This window comes from Prunus avium, chromosome 7 (assembly GCF_965620075.1).
Source record: "Prunus avium chromosome 7, drPruAviu1.hap1.1, whole genome shotgun sequence".
Classification (NCBI taxonomy): Eukaryota; Viridiplantae; Streptophyta; class Magnoliopsida; order Rosales; family Rosaceae; genus Prunus; species Prunus avium.
Window position 1 is genome coordinate 23,989,879 of NC_142290.1, and position 19,388 is coordinate 24,009,266.

The 19,388-nt window shown below is 37.8% G+C and overlaps 1 protein-coding gene across 1 annotated transcript; it reads right to left on the bottom strand.

Moving 5' to 3' along the window:
• Positions 1 to 528: 528 nt before the first annotated feature.
• Positions 529 to 3,731, bottom strand: LOC110763244 (uncharacterized). Its single transcript, XM_088244616.1, has 3 exons — positions 1,912 to 3,731; positions 1,427 to 1,823; positions 529 to 1,326 (listed from the first exon to the last, which is right to left on the bottom strand). Exons 1-3 carry the CDS (start codon positions 3,645 to 3,647, stop codon positions 529 to 531), a joined length of 2,931 nt encoding a protein of 976 aa, XP_088100742.1. The 5' UTR covers positions 3,648 to 3,731.
• Between the last annotated feature and the right edge of the window lie 15,657 nt (positions 3,732 to 19,388).

The window sequence follows — 19,388 nt, forward strand, 5'->3', positions numbered from 1 at the left end:
CGAAAATTTAAAGACCGGTCGTTTAGTTTCGACGACCGGTCGTTTTTCCACATATTCTAATTTTTTTTTTAACTTCCAACCTTATTATGCGCGACCAATATGTTCGTCCCGCAAAGTGTGATTGTGCGACGCGGACCAAATGTTCGTCTCGCAAAGTCAACGACCGGTGTGTAGACGACCGGTCGTTTTTTGACAGATTGTAATTGGCTGATTACCACTTATAACATCTGTTCAGTTTTGAATCCATAACTTCTTAACCATATGTCCAAATTTCATGTTATTTATACGGTTGGATTCAGCACAGAAAAACAAAGAACATAAAGCGGACCAAAAGTCAAAAACAGTTACGAAAATGAACAGAATTCAATAAAAGAAACGAAAAACGTTGCAAACACGTTACAAAGTTCCCCACATATATTGAAGGTTTGGATATACATTCCACAAATATTCGAACAATATTCAAACAAATATTTAAGGTTTGGATAATCATTTAATATGTTTTACATGGCAAGTCGCAAATATTTTACATTATTCATCATCTGAACTATAATAATCTTCGTTTTCGTCGCTATGATCACTGTCGGTCTCCCAATCATCCTCCTCCTCCTCCTCCTCCTCAAGTACATCATCATCATTGTTCGGGCCCACGGTTGGATCGTATCGCGGAAGATAACCGAGGTCAATTGTAATTGACTGAATCGGTATTTCTCTTGGAGACACTCCTTCAAGCTGAAAAGGTTCCTGTACGACAATTGTATCTCGAAGTGTTTGTGCATCATGTTCCATGGAAGATTCGAAACGTTGGTCAGCGACGTCGACGTCGTTGTCAGATGGGTCTAGTTCTGGTATAGCATACACATTCCTCTGACCCATCTGCTGAACAACTTTCCACCCGCTCCCTGCTTTAGGGTCATCTAGATAGACAATCTGTTTTGCCATGGTTGCCAAAATGTAAGGGTCGTCATCATACCAAGTTCTGCTCATGTTCACAGATAATAACCCATGATCGATTTTAATACTTCCCTGCCTATTTTGGTTCGTATCAAACCATCGACACTTAAACATGATCACTTGGTATCGGTCTTTGTAAAGCAATTGCACGACAGTGGTGAGTTTGCCATAGAAATCAATGTCTGTACTTTCGCCTCCACCTGGAACATGGACACCGCTGTTTTGCGTACACAACTTGTCATCTCGTGCACTCACCAAAAACTTGACGCCGTTAACATGGCAACCCGAGAACAATTCAGCCCGAAGTGGGCCGAATGCTAAGTTATATAACTCTTCACTGTAAGTGGGGGAATTCTCTGATTTCAACTTGGTCACCTAATATTATTAAAAAAAAAATTCAATAGCATGGAAATGTTAGTTTGACAATTTCAAATACTACAATATATAGGTCAATTACAAAATACTTATAACTTACATATTGCAAGAACCATTTTGGAAATAATTCACGGTGTTTCTTGGAATACAAATGTGATGGATGTTCTCGCTTCATCATCTCTTCATGCTCATCTAAGTATGCCATTATCTCATCACAATTGTTCAATACGAACCAATGAGCTACCTCCATATCTTTCCTGGAAAATGACTCCCCTTGTACAAGATCTCCAAAGGATCGTGCGCTTTGAGAAAAAACAGAAAGTTGCTCATTTCTCACACCTCCGTCATTATTGCGCTGAGGTCGATTGAAAGCCGTGTCCACATCTTTTAAATACATTCCACAGAAAGTCAGCGCCTCATATTGAACCCAAGCCTCTACAATTGATCCTTCGGGCTTCGCTCTGTTGCGTACGCTTCTTTTCAGCTCTCCGAGAAGCCTGCCAAAATATAATGAAAAGATGAAAATCAGGAAGTAGCAAGAATACGAACCAATGATGCATACAGAAATGATGCCAAGTTATATACCTTTCTATAGGATACATCCAGCGATAGTTGACTGGACCCCCAAGCAATGCCTCTTCTGGCAAGTGAACCATCACGTGGATCATACTTGTGAAGAAAGCCGGAGGGAATATCATCTCAAACTTGCATAGGACTTGGACAATGTCATCGCGCAACTGATGAATGTCTGTCTTTTGCAATGTCTTTGCCGTCAGTTGGGAAAAAAATCTGGACAACAATATGATTGGCTTGACTACATCTTCCGGCAACAGGTGTCGAATCCCAACAGGAAGTAGGCGTTGCATAAACACATGGCAGTCATGACTCTTGAGTCCGGTAAATTTACCCCCGTCAACATTCACGCAACGTGCGATATTAGAAGCATACCCATCAGGAAACTTTACAGACGACACAAATTGTAGAAACTCTTTTTTGTCATTCGGTTTCATGGAAAAAAACGCAAGATCCCTTATAGCTTTATCATTGCCCCTTTTCAGCCATAAACCCCTTCGTATGCCCATTCTTTCTAAATCAAGACGAGCTTTTATCGTGTCCTTTGTCTTGTCCTTGATATCTAGAATCGTTCCCATCAATGTGTCAAACACATTTTTCTCAACATGCATAACGTCGAGATTGTGCCTCAATTTTAGTTTCGACCAATATGGGAGCTCAAAAAACATAGACTTGTGCGTCCAGTTCATATGTGTAGCAGGTCTGGTTCGACTAACAGTTTTCCCGAACGGAGCAAAATCCAAATGGTTAAGCTGATCCAAGATCTGATCACCGGACGATTCTCTAGGTCTTGCACGATGCTCTTTGTTCCCGTCGAACTCTTTATCCTTTTCCCGCCACTCGTGATCCCATGGCAACCATCTTCGATGCCCAAGGTAACACACTTTTCCAGCGTGCCAACCAGAAGTCACATCTTCCTTGCATACAGGACATGCCATATAACCCTTTGTGCTCCATCCCGACACCATTGCATATGCGGGAAAATCATTCACAGTCCACATAACTGCCGCTCTCAAAGTGAACATCTTCCCAGTGGATTTATTGTACGTGCGCACACCGTTTGTCCATAAATCCTTGAGCTCATCAACCAACGGCCTTAAGTACACATCGATTGACCTGCCAGGATCCTCATTTATCAAAACAGTCATCATCATGTACTCTTTTTTCATGCATTTCCAAGGCGGCAAATTATATGGGAATACGAAAATCGGCCAAGTACTGTGATGTTGGTTTAGAACCCCGTACGGATTAAATCCGTCAGTGGCAAGTCCCAGCCTAACATTTCGGGGATCAGCAGCAAACTCGGGGAACGTTCGATCGAACTCTTTCCATGCCTCCCCATCTGCAGGATGCCGCATCACATCGTCGTCTACCCGTTTTTCCTTATGCCATCTCATGTCTGTGGCAGTATGCGTCGACATATACAATCGCTGCAATCTTGGTTTCAGGGGCAGATAACGCATGACTTTTTGTGGAACCTTAGTCATTCTATTCTGAGACTTCTGTTTGAACCTCGACTCATTGCATATAGGGCATGTATCCAATGATTCATACTCTTTGTAGAATAACATGCAATTGTTTTTGCAAGCGTGGATTTTTTCATAACCCAATCCAAGACCACTCAACATCTTCTGCGCCTGTCTGTGGTCTTTCGGCAAACAATTGTCCGTCGGAAGCATTCTCTTGAAAACCCCCAAAAAGTAATCGAAACTCAGGTTCGACATACGGTACTTTACTTTTCCATGCATTAGCTCCACAATGGCCGTCAGAACGGAAAAGCTCTCGCACCCCGGATATAACTCTTGGTTGGCATTTCTTAACAGTTTTTCATACTGTTCAAACTCTGCACTATCCGTTGGTGTAGGCACATCATCTTCCCCTTGCTGATTGCTGCTCGTCGATGCAAATGGAAAAGCATCATTTATAATATCCATGACTTGTTCATTAGGTTCCACAATAGGTTCAACATTGTCCACTCTTGTGGCCCTTGAAGACGAAGCAATGTCTAATTGTTCCCCGTGATGGTTCCAAGTGCTGTATGTCTCAATCATTCCATTCCTTACTAAATGAAATCGAACAGTTTCAATTGTCTCCCACAACATGTTGTTACACTTCCTACAAGGACACCGAATTCTAGTTGCACCCGGGTTGTGTGACCGTGCAAAGTGAATAAAGTCCTCGATTCCATCCAAGTATTCGTCTGCGCACCTGTTAGGGTTCTGTATCCACCTTCTGCTCATAATTCCTGGAACCACAATCACAATACAACAATCATGTTGTATTCTTACAAAATCATAACGTCACCTTATGCCTCCGGTAAAGGCCCTATCCCATTCGGAAATGCATAGTCATGTCACGTAATTTACAACTACATGAGATTAGATTTCGACGTGGATGAATTTCGACAGCATCTCGGTACAGTTCTTGAGGCGTACCGTAGATATAAAATACCTACGTACCACCCGAAGAACGTACCGAGATGACACCGAAATCTCCACAATCGAAACCTAATCCTGTAGCTGTAAACTACGTGACACGACTATGCATTTCCAAACTGTCCAAAATATGGGACAATTCAAGAATTAATTGGACCGTAGTCGTGGTTTACCCACCCATGCGTGGTCCAACTAACCTCGAACGGGAACTAAGCTTTACAAAAAAAAAATGTATGAAGTTAATTTCAATTAACTTCGTACATCAACGTGCATAACTGAACAACATAATATAAATATAATTTCACAACACAATTTAAACATAATGTAATTAATTTTATATAATACCTTCGCAATCGTTCTCCACCAATCGCTAATCACATATAATATCCCTATATACAACGAAATTAATGGCGTTAGTATGAATTTACAGTAATATTTTTACACTAACGACAAAAAATACATAATCAATGAACTTACCGGAGGCAGAAATAGTTTAACTCATAAACGAAATGAGATTGATGCGTTTGCTTGGCATATGACGTTCGAGATAGAGGGAGAGAGTGGTTGAGGCAAGCTGCAATTTTTTTGCAGTTTGCCTCTGCCATGGCTGAAACTGAATAAGTAATAAACGACGATTTTGCGCGACGGATGTATATTTTCGTCGCGCAAAACTGCAAGCCATTGCGCGACAAATAACAATTTTCGTTGCATATTATTCGACGCGCAAACGTATTTGCCGTCCCGCAAAATTCCTTCCCCGGCGCGCATGGTGATGCCGACATCCATTTTTGCGCGACGGATTAAACATTAACCGTCGCGCATATATCCGTCGCTCAAATACAAATAGTCGTCGCGCAAGAATACAATGCATTCGCGCGACGATATACGTTGCGCAATCATTTTGCGCCAAAGCGATAAACCCGCGGCTTTTTTCCCGCTGTTTTTTTGCGCGACGACGAAAATTGTGTTTGTCGCGCATTACACCCTAGCGCGACTAGAATTTCCGTCGCGCAAGTATGAAACACTATTTTTTTCCCGCTATTTATTATGCGCGACGTATTATTTTGTTGTCGCGCTAAACATCATTGTGCGACGAATATATCATCGTCGCGCAAATAGTTGTCGCGCAAACGTGTTCATTTATACCATTTGAATATTTTGTCCAATTTCTAGATCTCTGAATATTTGTTATTTGCGATTTTTGGGGTATACAATCTCACAGTATATACAAACACGTTTAACGGTTGGATCGTTGAAAATAGTTTTGTAGAGTTGAATGAACACTTTTTAGTTTCAAAACATATTTCGCGCTGTTCTCTTTGTAGGGAAATTGATAACCCTGAAATTTATTCGTATGGAGGTTGATAACCATACAAAAAGATTCTCCTCAACCATTCCCATAATTAAAAGGGTATGAATGATGATCTTCACTAAAATCAATGAAAAACATATGATTTAGATGGCAAAATTAAAATTAAGGCTTAGGATTAATGGTTTTGTATATCGTACCTTGCGCGACGGATAATGTTTTGTCGCGCAAAGATGTCATTTGCGACGAGTTTAGTCGTCGCGCAAGAATTAGGCGCCATAATATTTGTTCGCGGTTTTTTCCCCTTGTTTTACGCGACGGTCGTTTTTCTGTCGCGCAAAGTTGTTTTGCGCGATGAAATGTATTGGTCGCTCTATTTTGCGCTACGCATATGATTGTCCGTCACGCGATGACCTTTTATACGACGAAATTTCTTCGTCGCGCTAATTTGCGCTACGCATAAGAGTGTCTGTCGCGCGAGGATCTTTTATGCGACGAAAGTTCTTCGTCGCTCTTGTTTGCGCTACGCATATGATTATCCGTCGCGCGATGATATTTTATGCGACGATTTGTCCTTCGTCGCGCAAACTATCGTCGCGCAAATAGAAAAATGTAGTAGTGTTGGAAAAGATACATTGATAGATGCTAAACTGACCAGAAAGAACAGTTCTTAGTTTGCATTCAATTAAAAAGAAAACAAAAACTTGATTCTTTACATATAAGGAGTTATTTCTCCTTACAAACAAATCACAGACCGTAAGATTTGTGTAATTTTAATGAGTTATTTTTATATATATATGAAACTGTAATTTATCTGTAAGAAGGAACGTCCAAACGCTATCCATTTAATACCCAATAAAAACATAATATACTCCATGAAACAAGCAAGGTGTGAAGCCAACTTAAAGACATTTTTGTTTCAATGTAAACCTTCTTAACTTTTATCTTAAATATTTAATTAATTTACCTTACTGTTAATTGCTGAGGGACCCACGGTTAATTATTTTTGAGTTTGCTGCTCATATCCTAATTGAAAATCCCCTCGTATAAATAATTAATTTTTGTAGAATTGTTTGCATATAAAAATTAAGTTACATTTTTCATTTAATTTGCAGGGACCACTGCGAACATTTTTCATTCTGGAGTTTACAAAGGAGACATGATCAGAAGACCATAACACTTAAATCTCCACCACTTGTCTTTGTGGAAGATTACTAATATTTGAACAATTTCTGCTAGTTGTACGAAATCTTTTGTAGTTTTTGTGGAATTATATATTTACCTTGGAAATTTTTCACTAGCTAGTGGAGAGGAAATGCATGTAGCTACTCATTGACTTGGAAAAAAATATCAGATATTGCACGGAGTGCCTTTGTGAGTCTTTGACTCAATCTATAAGAGCACTCACTACTACAAAAAGGGCAAAAGACGACCAGAAAAAGACGACGGTAGAACAAAAAACCGTCGTTGTTTTTAAAAAGACGACGGTAACAAAAAACCGTCGTGGATAAGTGACTTAAACAACTAAAAAATGGAGATACTGTTGAGAATTTTTTTATAACGACGCACACAAATAAAAAAGCGTCGTCTTATTAAAAAGCTTTTCTTTAGAGTTAAAATCTGACCAAAAAACAACGACAGCAGGTATGACAAGCGTCGTCTTTTAAAAATCAAGTGTCCTTTTTTTGGTAAAGACATGGTTGTTTTGAAAGAACTGTCGTCTATTATATGTAAAGATGATGGTTTTTTTATAAAAAGGGTCTATTTTGAAGTAAAGACGACGGTTTTTTAAAAAAAGGGTCGTCTATTATATGTAAAGACGACGGTTTTTTATAAAAAGGGTCGTCTATTATAAGTAAAGACGACGGTTTTTTTATAAAAAGGGTCGTCTATTATATGTAAAGACGACGGTTTTTTATAAAAGGGTCGTCTATTATAAGTAAAGACGACGGTTTTTTTATAAAAAGGGTCGTCTATTATATGTAAAGACGACGGTTTTTTATAAAAAGGGTCGTCTATTATAGTAAAGACGACGGTTTTTTTATAAAAAGGGTCGTCTATTATATGTAAAGACGACGGTTTTTTATAAAAAAGGGTCGTCTATTATAGTAAAGACGACGGTTTTTTTATAAAAAGGGTCGTCTATTATATGTAAAGACGACGGTTTTTTATAAAAAGGGTCGTCTATTATGAAGTAAAGACGACGGTTTTTTAATAAAAAGGGTTGTCTATTATATGTAAAGACGACGGTTTGAAAAATAGCGTCGTTTGAAAAACCTTTTACGTCGCTTTTTAAAAAACTATGACGTTGTTATGTGTGTACAACGTCATTTTAAAGAAATCATGGTTTAGAAATGCGCTCTTCGATAATCATCGACGGAAAACAAAAAAACCGTCGTTAACAATATAAATAAACATGACGCTTATTACATCTATACCCTAAACCCTAAACCCTAAACCCTAAACCATAAAATATAAACCCTAAATTATATATATATGTTTAAATAATTTTAGAAAAGGGATTATGGTTTTACGGCCTAATATATATTAACCATAAACCCTAAACCCCAAAAATAAACCTTTATCCCCCTAAACCATTAAAGTATAAGTGATGTTGTGACTCATGAAAACATTTTTCTTTTTGGTGGTAATTTTAAATTTGTATAACTCAAACTTAATTTTTTAAAGCTTAAGGGGGAAGAAAATATCTCAATGACTTCATAGGAGTTGATGTTGCATTTTTTGGATTTATTTTAAATTTATTATGAATATTTCGAATTAAATAGAATAAAATATTATTAATAAAACCCACAAACCACGTCGGCATTAAGAAATTAAAGACGTTGTAAATCATAATAAACGACTTAATTTTAAAACAAACGAATGACGGATTATGTAAAGACAACGGTTTTTTTATGAAAAGAGTCGTCTATTATATGTAAAGATGACGGTTTTTTTTTAAAAGGGTCGTCTATTATATGTAAAGATGACGATTTTTTTATAAAAAGCGTCGTCTTTTAAAACACGCTAAAAAAAGGCCGCTTAAGTGAATTCGCGCTCGACAAATTTTCAAATTTTCCCCCGTATTTGAAAACCTTATCTCTCATTAACAAGCGTCGTCTTTTAAAACACGCTAAAAAAAGGCCACTTAAGTGAATTCGCGCTCGACAAATTATCAGATTTTCCCCCGTCTCTGAAAACTTTATCTCTCCCTCCTTGAAACCTCCTGAGCTCCTCTCTTCTTGAAACCCTCCTGAGCTATCTGAAACACTCCATCTCTCACCTTTCTACTCCTCATACGTACCTACCAGCCATCGACGCTATCGAAACAGCGACGCCATCAACGCCATCGACGCAGCGACGCCATCAACGCCATTGTTCTTCGCATCAGTCATCACTAGCTGCCATCGACGCCATATTCACAGTCAACGACGATGATGTCCTTGAAAACATATCTAGAGACCTTGCGAGATGGGAAAATCCTAGAACATCAGATCTGGTCTTCGATGTCGCCTGAGGTTCGATGACAGATCTCCATCACGCCTTCTTGGTGAGCTCTCACCATCCACGTCACAGAAGCAACTCTAAGTTAGTCAAAATGTTCTTCTGTATTGTGTTACAAATGAACTTTTCCTACATAAGCTTATGCTTGTATAGATTATGCATATTTTTTGTTAGTTAAGATGACCTTGAAAACAGATCTAGAGACCTTGCGAGATGGGAAAATCCTAGAACATCAGATTTGGTCTTCGATGTCGCTTGAGGTTCAATGACAGATCTCCATCGCGCCTTCTTGGTGAGCTCGCCATCCACGTCACAAAAGAAACTCTAAGTTAGTCAAAATGTTCTTCTTTATTGTGTTACAAATGAACTTTTCCTGCATAAGCTTATGCATATTTTTTGTTAGTTAAAATGACAGCAAGATAATGTAATCTTATTGTGGTTTTTGATTGCTCAGGTAAGAGGACATGGCAAATAGGTGCTGCAGCTTATATCAAGTGTAGCTCAAAGGCCAAGATGACAACTTAGAAGAATATAAGATCCATTTGACCAAGATGACTTAGAACACTACTCCAAGATGACAGCTGAATGTGGAGAACAAGTACAAATTGTGGAAGATACAACAACCATAGGTTAATGCTTTGGATATGGTATTTTGTAATTATAGGGTATAATGTTATAAATATGGTATTTTGTATGGATATAGTAGGAATCAAGATTGGTAAACAATGTAATTACAATTGAATCTTCAAGTTTTATGAAAGAAATAATTTTTTAGGATATCTAAAATGAAATTAGTACATCATTTTTACAGATAATAAACGGTGATTTTTTGGAACAAAACCGTCTTTTTTAGATTTAATAGACGTCTTTGGATATAATAAACGACGGTTTTTAAGAAAAAGTGTCATCTTTACATTTAAATAGACGACGGTTTTTTCAGAAAAAGTGTCGTCTTTACATTTAAATAGACGACGGTTTTTTCAGAAAAAGTGTCGTCTTTACATTAAATAGACGACGGTTTTTTCATAAAAAGTGTCGTCTTTACATTTAAATAGACGACGGTTTTTTCAGAAAAAGTGTCGTCTTTACATTAAATAGACGACGGTTTTTTCAGAAAAAGTGTTGTTGCTTCGATTCAGCTGCACCAAAATAGATTCAGCTGCATCCTCAACTTGTGATACTCGCAAGTGCACGAGCCGTTTGGTAGTATAGCATATGTAAGTGCGAGGTCGATCCCACGAGGATTGGTGATTGAATGATCCAATTCATTTCCCCTACATAAAACAAAAATGAAAAAGAAAATAAATAAAGCAAGAAAAAAGGAAATAACTCAAGCAAATAAGTTCCCAAGTTCAATTAGATTAATGGATTGATTCTAGCTAAAGTATGATTAAGCCATGGTGTTTGGTCAAAACCTTGTGTTCCTAATTCCCTAATTTGATCATTTGTTGTCTAACCTAAAACTAAGCATTAGGAACCCATTAAGCATAGAAGAACAATTTAAACAACCAAGCATGTATCTAATCCCTGTTGTCGAATGTCCATACATACTCTTCCTATTCATAGTTCAATTCGAATTAAAGCATGGTGTCTACTCTTAATTCAAACCAAGATAGCTAACATGCAAGCCTAAATGGTGATCAATCATTCAAACTAGCATATTAACTTATAAGCATAATGAATAAGAACAAAAACCATAATTGAAACTTGGAAACTAATTAAACTTGAATACTTAAGAAAGAATGTACATTACAAATAAAAGTAAAGTGGAACTAAGAAAACTTGAAGGAAAATTTAGTAAAAACATTATTGTTACAACAATTGACAACTTGAAAGGAAACTAAGAGAATTTGAGGGAGAGAAGGGAAGGGAGCTCTAGAGAAGTGTTTGAGAGCTCCCCTCTTGGGGTGTGTTTTGAAGCTTGAAGGCTTCTCTATTTATAGGGCTAAGAGGGAGGAACAACATGATGAAATCCAACACCACCATTCCTCTTTTAATACAACCCATAACTCACACTTCATCTTGTCTATGTTAGTGTGGTTGGAATCAATCTCATCCCATACTTCTTTTGCTGCACCTCAAGCTTTCTTCACATGGGATCAAAGGTGATCAATTGTGGCTGCCTTTTGCTGCCAACCCATGTGGTCTTCTTTTGGTTGTTGAACAAAAACGAGTCTTCTGAACCAGACTTGGTGTAGGAAGGCCAGAGGTTTCAAAACTTATCCAATGGGGCTCAAATTTGGATATGTTATAGTAGACACCCATTGGAACAACGTCTATGAAGAAATTATTCCCATCGGAGCAGTAGAAGTGTGCGTTTTGGGCCTTGCAAGTTGGCAGCCGAACAGAGACTGGAATTGACTTCATTTCATTTCTTTGCTTTACATGCATGCACATGCTTTCTCTATAATAGCTCCAGCATGTACCAACTTGCTCCTTTAGAATTTCATAGCTGGAATGCCTCCCCACTTCACTCATTATGTTGGATCCAAAGTCAATTGCAGCATGGGTGAGGCACATGGCTTAAAGGAGGAGACAAGGCTCAAAGCTGGCAGCTGCAAATCCTCCTGAGCATGGTTCAGTCTTGGACGGGCTAAGGACTCCACATATGTTCAATTGGGCTGAATTTTGGATATGTTATACTAGACACCCAATTGAACAACTTTCATGAAGATCTTCACCTCATCCGAGCCCCAGAGAATGCTGATCCAAGGCCAAGAAGTTGACCTACGAAACTGGGCTGGAAATGGGCTGTAGCCAAAATGTGTTTGTCTTTAAGCTCATATTCCTCATATGCCAATCAGCCCTTAACATGCATGGATTGCATCATTTCCTATCCAAAGTCATCATTGTTACCTAAATGTCAATTAACTGAAAGATAAACACAAAAAGGATTAAAAGCACAAGTTTAACTCAAAAACATAACCAAATCATAAGCTAGAAGGGTACAAAATGATATACAATTATGAACCGATCAAATACCCCCAAACCTAGATTTTGCTAGTCCTCGAGCAAAACAACACAAAACAAAGTTAAAAACAAAACAAGAAGTTAACTAAACCACTTCCGCAGGTAACTCGATTGCATTGAGCATATGCAACAAGCCTTTAAACCTCTAGGCATCCCTAGTAGGAGGAGTTGTGTCTCCTGAGGGTTTAACAGAAACGATACCCACAAACGTTTTACTAACTCTACAAAACAAGGTGGTTAGAAAACTTATTAGATTTGTTAGTCCTTAAGCAAAATAAAATAAACACAAAAACCAAAATAAAAATAATTACAAAACCAAAATAAATAAATAAATAAATAAAAAATGTAAAAAGTAAACTCAAAACAATCTTTCCGAACATTTTCTGAAGAGAAATGACTCATGCACATGACTCAAAAGTTAAAACTCAATTTTAGACATTATTTACAAGGCGGCAAAGTTCAAAGCACAACATGCTCAAAGTGTATAGTGTGATAGCCAAATGCAACAAATTCTCCAATCTTAGTTTTTACACAATTTCAAAAATCATACCAAACACAAATGCAACTTCAAATCTCACCAAAGTTGTCCTCTCACAAATGAATCACTCAGAAGAGGGCTACAATGCAACACTCAATTATAAACATGAGATTAGAGTTAAATCATAAGGGACTTAACTCAAAAATAGGAAGATGAAGAACTTGCATTAATATGATCTCAAGAAGGATGCCAAACACTTAAAAGTAGAAAAATGAATGCAATTCAACCACATGACATTTAAGATCAATTTAGGTCTTTATTATAGGTTGTAATGGGGCCAAGGGTGTAAGGTAAGTGAGAAATGAAAGGTATGGATAATACAAAGTCTAAGGAACTCAAAATGTAAGAGCATAAAATAATAGTTTACAAGACTTCGAATCATCACGATTAGATTTTTTCTTTTACATGATCAAAACTCCTTATACCTTCATTTACATTGATTCACACTCCTTTCCAAACACCAATTTATTTTGAAGGCCCAAAAATGAATTTTCAATCAACCACCACTTAATCACAACTTTTTTTTTTTTTCTTCTTTTCTTTCACCAATTGTGTGAATTTCTTTTTTTTTTTTTTTTTCTTTATGTAATATCCCTTCCCAAACTTAGCATGAAAAACACATCCGAATTAGAGCTCATGAGTTCCTTAGAAAGGTAAATATTTGTTTTTCGGGCTAAGGCGAGGAAATATAATTGGTAAAATGAAAGAAAAGGTTTACATGTAGGCTCAAAATGGTTAACAATGGAAAATCATGCTTAAGCATGCATAAGGTTAGCTTGAAAGGCACAAACGATCCAAAGAGGGCCTTAATATCATTTCTTAAATGTCATGAAATCAAATTGCAAAAGAATGAATGACTTTTAAGTGTTCAACCAAATCAATGAATAATGAGATCAAACAACAACTTTGATGACAAGAAAATAAAGAGTATGTGTATAACACTCATGAAATGAAGCACAAGGCTCAAAAGCTCACATTATATGGTTATATAAGTCTAATTTATGCTTGATACAATTCTTTAGGTCATGCAAATCCTTTAATTGGAGAATTATGAAACAAATGGCAAGTGCAAAGAAGGTTTCAAACATATCATGCTAGAACGATGCCAAATTAATTAATTAATTATTTTTTTTTTTAACAATAGAAATTTACAAGGAAAAAAAAAATTAAATAATAAATAAATAAATAAAATTCAATTTTCATTTAAGTCATGCAAACATTTATCACAATCTCATCAAATGTGTTCGGAAAGTGAATAAAATCAAAATCAAAATAAAATAAAAATAAAAGCAAGACTTAAACAAAATAAAATAAAAATAAAAACAAGCAAATAAAAAAATTAAATTAAATTAAATTAAGGAAAAACCAAATTTACATGCTAAACTCCAATACCCCCAAACCTAGAAATGAACATTGTCCTCAATGTTTAAAATTTAGGCACAAGCAATGTCAAAAATAACAAATGAAGGTATTAAAGCAAATAATAAAAAAATCACAAAACACACAAGAATTAAAATACCAAAAAAAATAATTACAAAATAAAAATTACAAAACAAACAAACAAATAAAAAAGAAACGAAACAGTAAAACACTCGAAACAAAAAGCCCTAAACAAACAGTCTTACGCAAACCAAAACCCAAACGTTTGAAAGCCCAACCCAAAAGAAGTTAACCCACCTTGAAACCTATACAACGGTGGAAACCCGACCCACAATGAAATCCGAAGCCCACACGTTTTTTTATTATTATTTTTTTAATTTTTAAATTTAATGAAACGTGAATTGGGAGCGCAAAGGCGGGATTTCTGAAAAGAGAAAATGTGGTCCATAATGCCTTGGTTCCTGGGAAGTCACGGGCAAAAGAGGTGAGGGACGTGTCGTCGCGCAGAGGCAGCTATCACATCCCCCAAGCCAGAATTATTGGCTTCTTGGGTGAAGCGGGACGACTTTTTCACTTTGAAGGTTGTGAAAGGTGAAAATGCAATTAAGGGGAGGTTGGGAAATGGGTGCGGCGATATATAGAGATAAGCCGTAAGGGCCACACATAACCCAGAACCGCAGCGGCTAGGGTTTAGCAGACTAAGTCTATAAAAAAGGTAAAAAGAACGGGTGAAAAACACAAACTCAGAAACACACAAAACAGAAAAGAAAGAAGAACAAAGAGTGAGAAATCAAATGGCCTCTAACTACCCATTTTCGTTGGATCTCAACCTAGCTCCACCGACTCAGACACGAGGCCAAGCAGCGGCACCAGTATGGATGCCCTACTTTGCTTCCGCACGGGGGCCTGTGACAGTAACTGACTCAATACTCCTGGACAACGATGTTGCCATTGGAGTGGGCAGAAATCTGGTGACTCCTAAAGATATACGTGTGTTTGGGACAAGAGATGACAACCGGGTCGTGAGCGATGCCCTGGCACTGAGCGTGCAGAGTACGGCAACAGTGGCAAGTTTGGGTCATCGCCTACTTGCGAAGTCCCATGAGGTAGAGGTGCTAAAGGGTCAGTTGGCGGCGGAGCGAAGTATGGTTGAGGAGTGTCAGAGTGCTATAAAAAGCTTGAAAAGGGAGAGGGCAAGGATAGTGGAGGTGAATCGACACCAGCTAGAAGTATTGCGGGACGAGAATAAAAACCTATCAAAAATGGTAGAGTTGTACTCTCGCGACATGCGAAAACAGCTGGAGGACCTAGACCGACCGGGTAAACGCAAACAAGCAGATCGCGAGAGTAGTTACGCTCAAGCTAAGATTGCGATCTTTGGGAGCTCAAGTGATGAGCCCCAAGAAGCTGTGCGTGAAGCCCCGGAAGAGGACAGCCAGAGGGCCAAACTCAAAGCTCCAATGGTCGAGACACCAAGCACCGAGAAGAAATGATTTCCTACTGCATTATTGTTGTTTTTATTTTATTTTGTTGTTTTTGTATTTGGTTATTTTGTTTCGGAAATAAAAGTAAAGTTGCAGAAGGAAAAAGAAAACGGAAAAAGAAAGCACATCTCCCAAACTTAAATCAAACGGAAAAGAAAGCACAGTTCCCTAACTAAAATAAAATAAAGATGATAGCCGAAAGGGAAAAGCAAAAACACAAAGCTCTAGAAAATGAAAGTAACGGGCAAAAACACAAAACACCAGAAAACACGGAAAAAAGAAAAGTAAAGTGAAAGTTAATGTGCTCCCCCTTGAAGCGATTAGGTCGAGCATGCCCGGGAAATCCGAAATGGTGTTGGCTCTCTCTCATCAGCATATGTCTATTTAAACCACACCTCTGCAAGCGGATGATACCCAGCATTTCTTCCTGCAAACTCAAGGAAAAACATCAAAAAATTCAGAAGCAAAACAAATGGCATCCTCATGCACTCACCTTGATGATCTCAACCTTGAGCTCTCACTTGCACCACCGAATGCCCAGACAAGGGCTCCTCCAACTCCTGTCTTCCCAAACTCCACATATCATCACGGCACGGCCTCAAACTTTGCTGAGGCAATACCGAACTTTGCTGAGGCAAGGCCGAACAGAGCAGTGCTGCTGGGTGGCATGATTGGCAGTATACTCACACCGGCAGATCATCTGCATGTGGCACGTAGGTCTGACAAGATGGCAGTGGATGAGTCCCACTCTTTATCTGTGCTCCATGCAGTCTCAGCTACCAATTTGGGCATGCGATTACTGGCGAGGATGCGGGAGTGCACAGCGCTGAACGAGGAAGTGGCTTCCTTGAAGGCTATGGTGGCAGATTTGCAGAAGCGGCTTTACTGTGCCACTCAGCATGTGGAAGCACTGCAGAGGAAAAATGATGACCATGTAGAGCTGCTGCAGATTCTACAAGTGCGAGACAATAGAAGCAAGCCATGATGATGATGAAGATGAAGATAAAGAAGATGAAGAAGAAGAAGAAGTTTTTTTTGTTTTTTTTTTTTGTTGTTTTTTTGTTGTTTGTTTTTGTTTGTTTTTAATGCAGAGTTTGAAATAAAATAAAAATGTGTTTTAACACTCAGAAATAAACTAACTAACCATACCACGTAAATAAAATACATAAACTAACTTAACAAAACAAAAACAAGAACAAATACTCAACAGAAAAGATAACAAAGAAAATATAAAAAAAAACTTAATTTAAAAACACACGAATATACAAGCAACTCACGGATGACCAGTTAAGGGCCTCAGAAAACACAGTCAGGGGATCCGGGAAGGTTGGAGGGGTCACAATGGTCCCGCTTAAAACCCAAACTTCTTAGACACCGAAGGTGTCGCCTAAAGAACTCCTAGACACTGTATTGACGGAAGTGCTCACTGGGGTTACCATAAGTCAGCTCATATAAAAAATCTTTTTTTATTTTCTAAGATAAAAAAAACAAAAACAAATTAAGATAAAATGAAACAACAAACCATAAATGAAAATGAACTAAGTACTCTAAACAAACTCAAACAAACGAAATAAATTGTTGTACTAAAAGAAACAAACCAAGAAACCAAAGAAAAACACAAACAGCACTTTCTATCACCTATTTATCACTCTTTGGACAGATTCGTTTCTCTGTTTTTCAGCTTCGACCTGTGTTCAGTTTTTAGGCCATAACTTTCCAACCGCAAGTCCAAATTTCACGTTCTTTATATGGTTGGATTCAGCACAGAAAAACAAAGAACCCAACGTTCTTTATATGGTTGCTTCGATTCAGCTGCACCAAAATAGATTCAGCTGCATCCTCAACTTGTGATACTCGCAAGTGCACGAGCCGTTTGGTAGTATAGCATATGTAAGTGCGAGGTCGATCCCACGAGGATTGGTGATTGAATGATCCAATTCATTTCCCCTACATAAAACAAAAATGAAAAAGAAAATAAATAAAGCAAGAAAAAAGGAAATAACTCAAGCAAATAAGTTCCCAAGTTCAATTAGATTAATGGATTGATTCTAGCTAAAGTATGATTAAGCCATGGTGTTTGGTCAAAACCTTGTGTTCCTAATTCCCTAATTTGATCATTTGTTGTCTAACCTAAAACTAAGCATTAGGAACCCATTAAGCATAGAAGAACAATTTAAACAACCAAGCATGTATCTAATCCCTGTTGTCGAATGTCCATACATACTCTTCCTATTCATAGTTCAATTCGAATTAAAGCATGGTGTCTACTCTTAATTCAAACCAAGATAGCTAACATGCAAGCCTAAATGGTGATCAATCATTCAAACTAGCATATTAACTTATAAGCATAATGAATAAGAACAAAAACCATAATTGAAACTTGGAAACTAATTAAACTTGAATACTTAAGAAAGAATGTACATTACAAATAAAAGTAAAGTGGAACTAAGAAAACTTGAAGGAAAATTTAGTAAAAACATTATTGTTACAACAATTGACAACTTGAAAGGAAACTAAGAGAATTTGAGGGAGAGAAGGGAAGGGAGCTCTAGAGAAGTGTTTGAGAGCTCCCCTCTTGGGGTGTGTTTTGAAGCTTGAAGGCTTCTCTATTTATAGGGCTAAGAGGGAGGAACAACATGATGAAATCCAACACCACCATTCCTCTTTTAATACAACCCATAACTCACACTTCATCTTGTCTATGTTAGTGTGGTTGGAATCAATCTCATCCCATACTTCTTTTGCTGCACCTCAAGCTTTCTTCACATGGGATCAAAGGTGATCAATTGTGGCTGCCTTTTGCTGCCAACCCATGTGGTCTTCTTTTGGTTGTTGAACAAAAACGAGTCTTCTGAACCAGACTTGGTGTAGGAAGGCCAGAGGTTTCAAAACTTATCCAATGGGGCTCAAATTTGGATATGTTATAGTAGACACCCATTGGAACAACGTCTATGAAGAAATTATTCCCATCGGAGCAGTAGAAGTGTGCGTTTTGGGCCTTGCAAGTTGGCAGCCGAACAGAGACTGGAATTGACTTCATTTCATTTCTTTGCTTTACATGCATGCACATGCTTTCTCTATAATAGCTCCAGCATGTACCAACTTGCTCCTTTAGAATTTCATAGCTGGAATGCCTCCCCACTTCACTCATTATGTTGGATCCAAAGTCAATTGCAGCATGGGTGAGGCACATGGCTTAAAGGAGGAGACAAGGCTCAAAGCTGGCAGCTGCAAATCCTCCTGAGCATGGTTCAGTCTTGGACGGGCTAAGGACTCCACATATGTTCAATTGGGCTGAATTTTGGATATGTTATACTAGACACCCAATTGAACAACTTTCATGAAGATCTTCACCTCATCCGAGCCCCAGAGAATGCTGATCCAAGGCCAAGAAGTTGACCTACGAAACTGGGCTGGAAATGGGCTGTAGCCAAAATGTGTTTGTCTTTAAGCTCATATTCCTCATATGCCAATCAGCCCTTAACATGCATGGATTGCATCATTTCCTATCCAAAGTCATCATTGTTACCTAAATGTCAATTAACTGAAAGATAAACACAAAAAGGATTAAAAGCACAAGTTTAACTCAAAAACATAACCAAATCATAAGCTAGAAGGGTACAAAATGATATACAATTATGAACCGATCAAGTGTCGTCTTTATATTTAATAGACGACGGTTCTATAAAAAAAAGTGTCGTCTTTACATTCAATAACGACGGTTTTTTCAGAAAAAGTGTCGTCTTTACATGTAATAGACGACGGTTCTTTTAAAAACCGTCGTTTTTACATATAATAGACGACGGTGAATTACCGTCGTAGTTTGACTTTCAAAAAGACGACTGTCGATTTAACGACGGTTTGAAAAA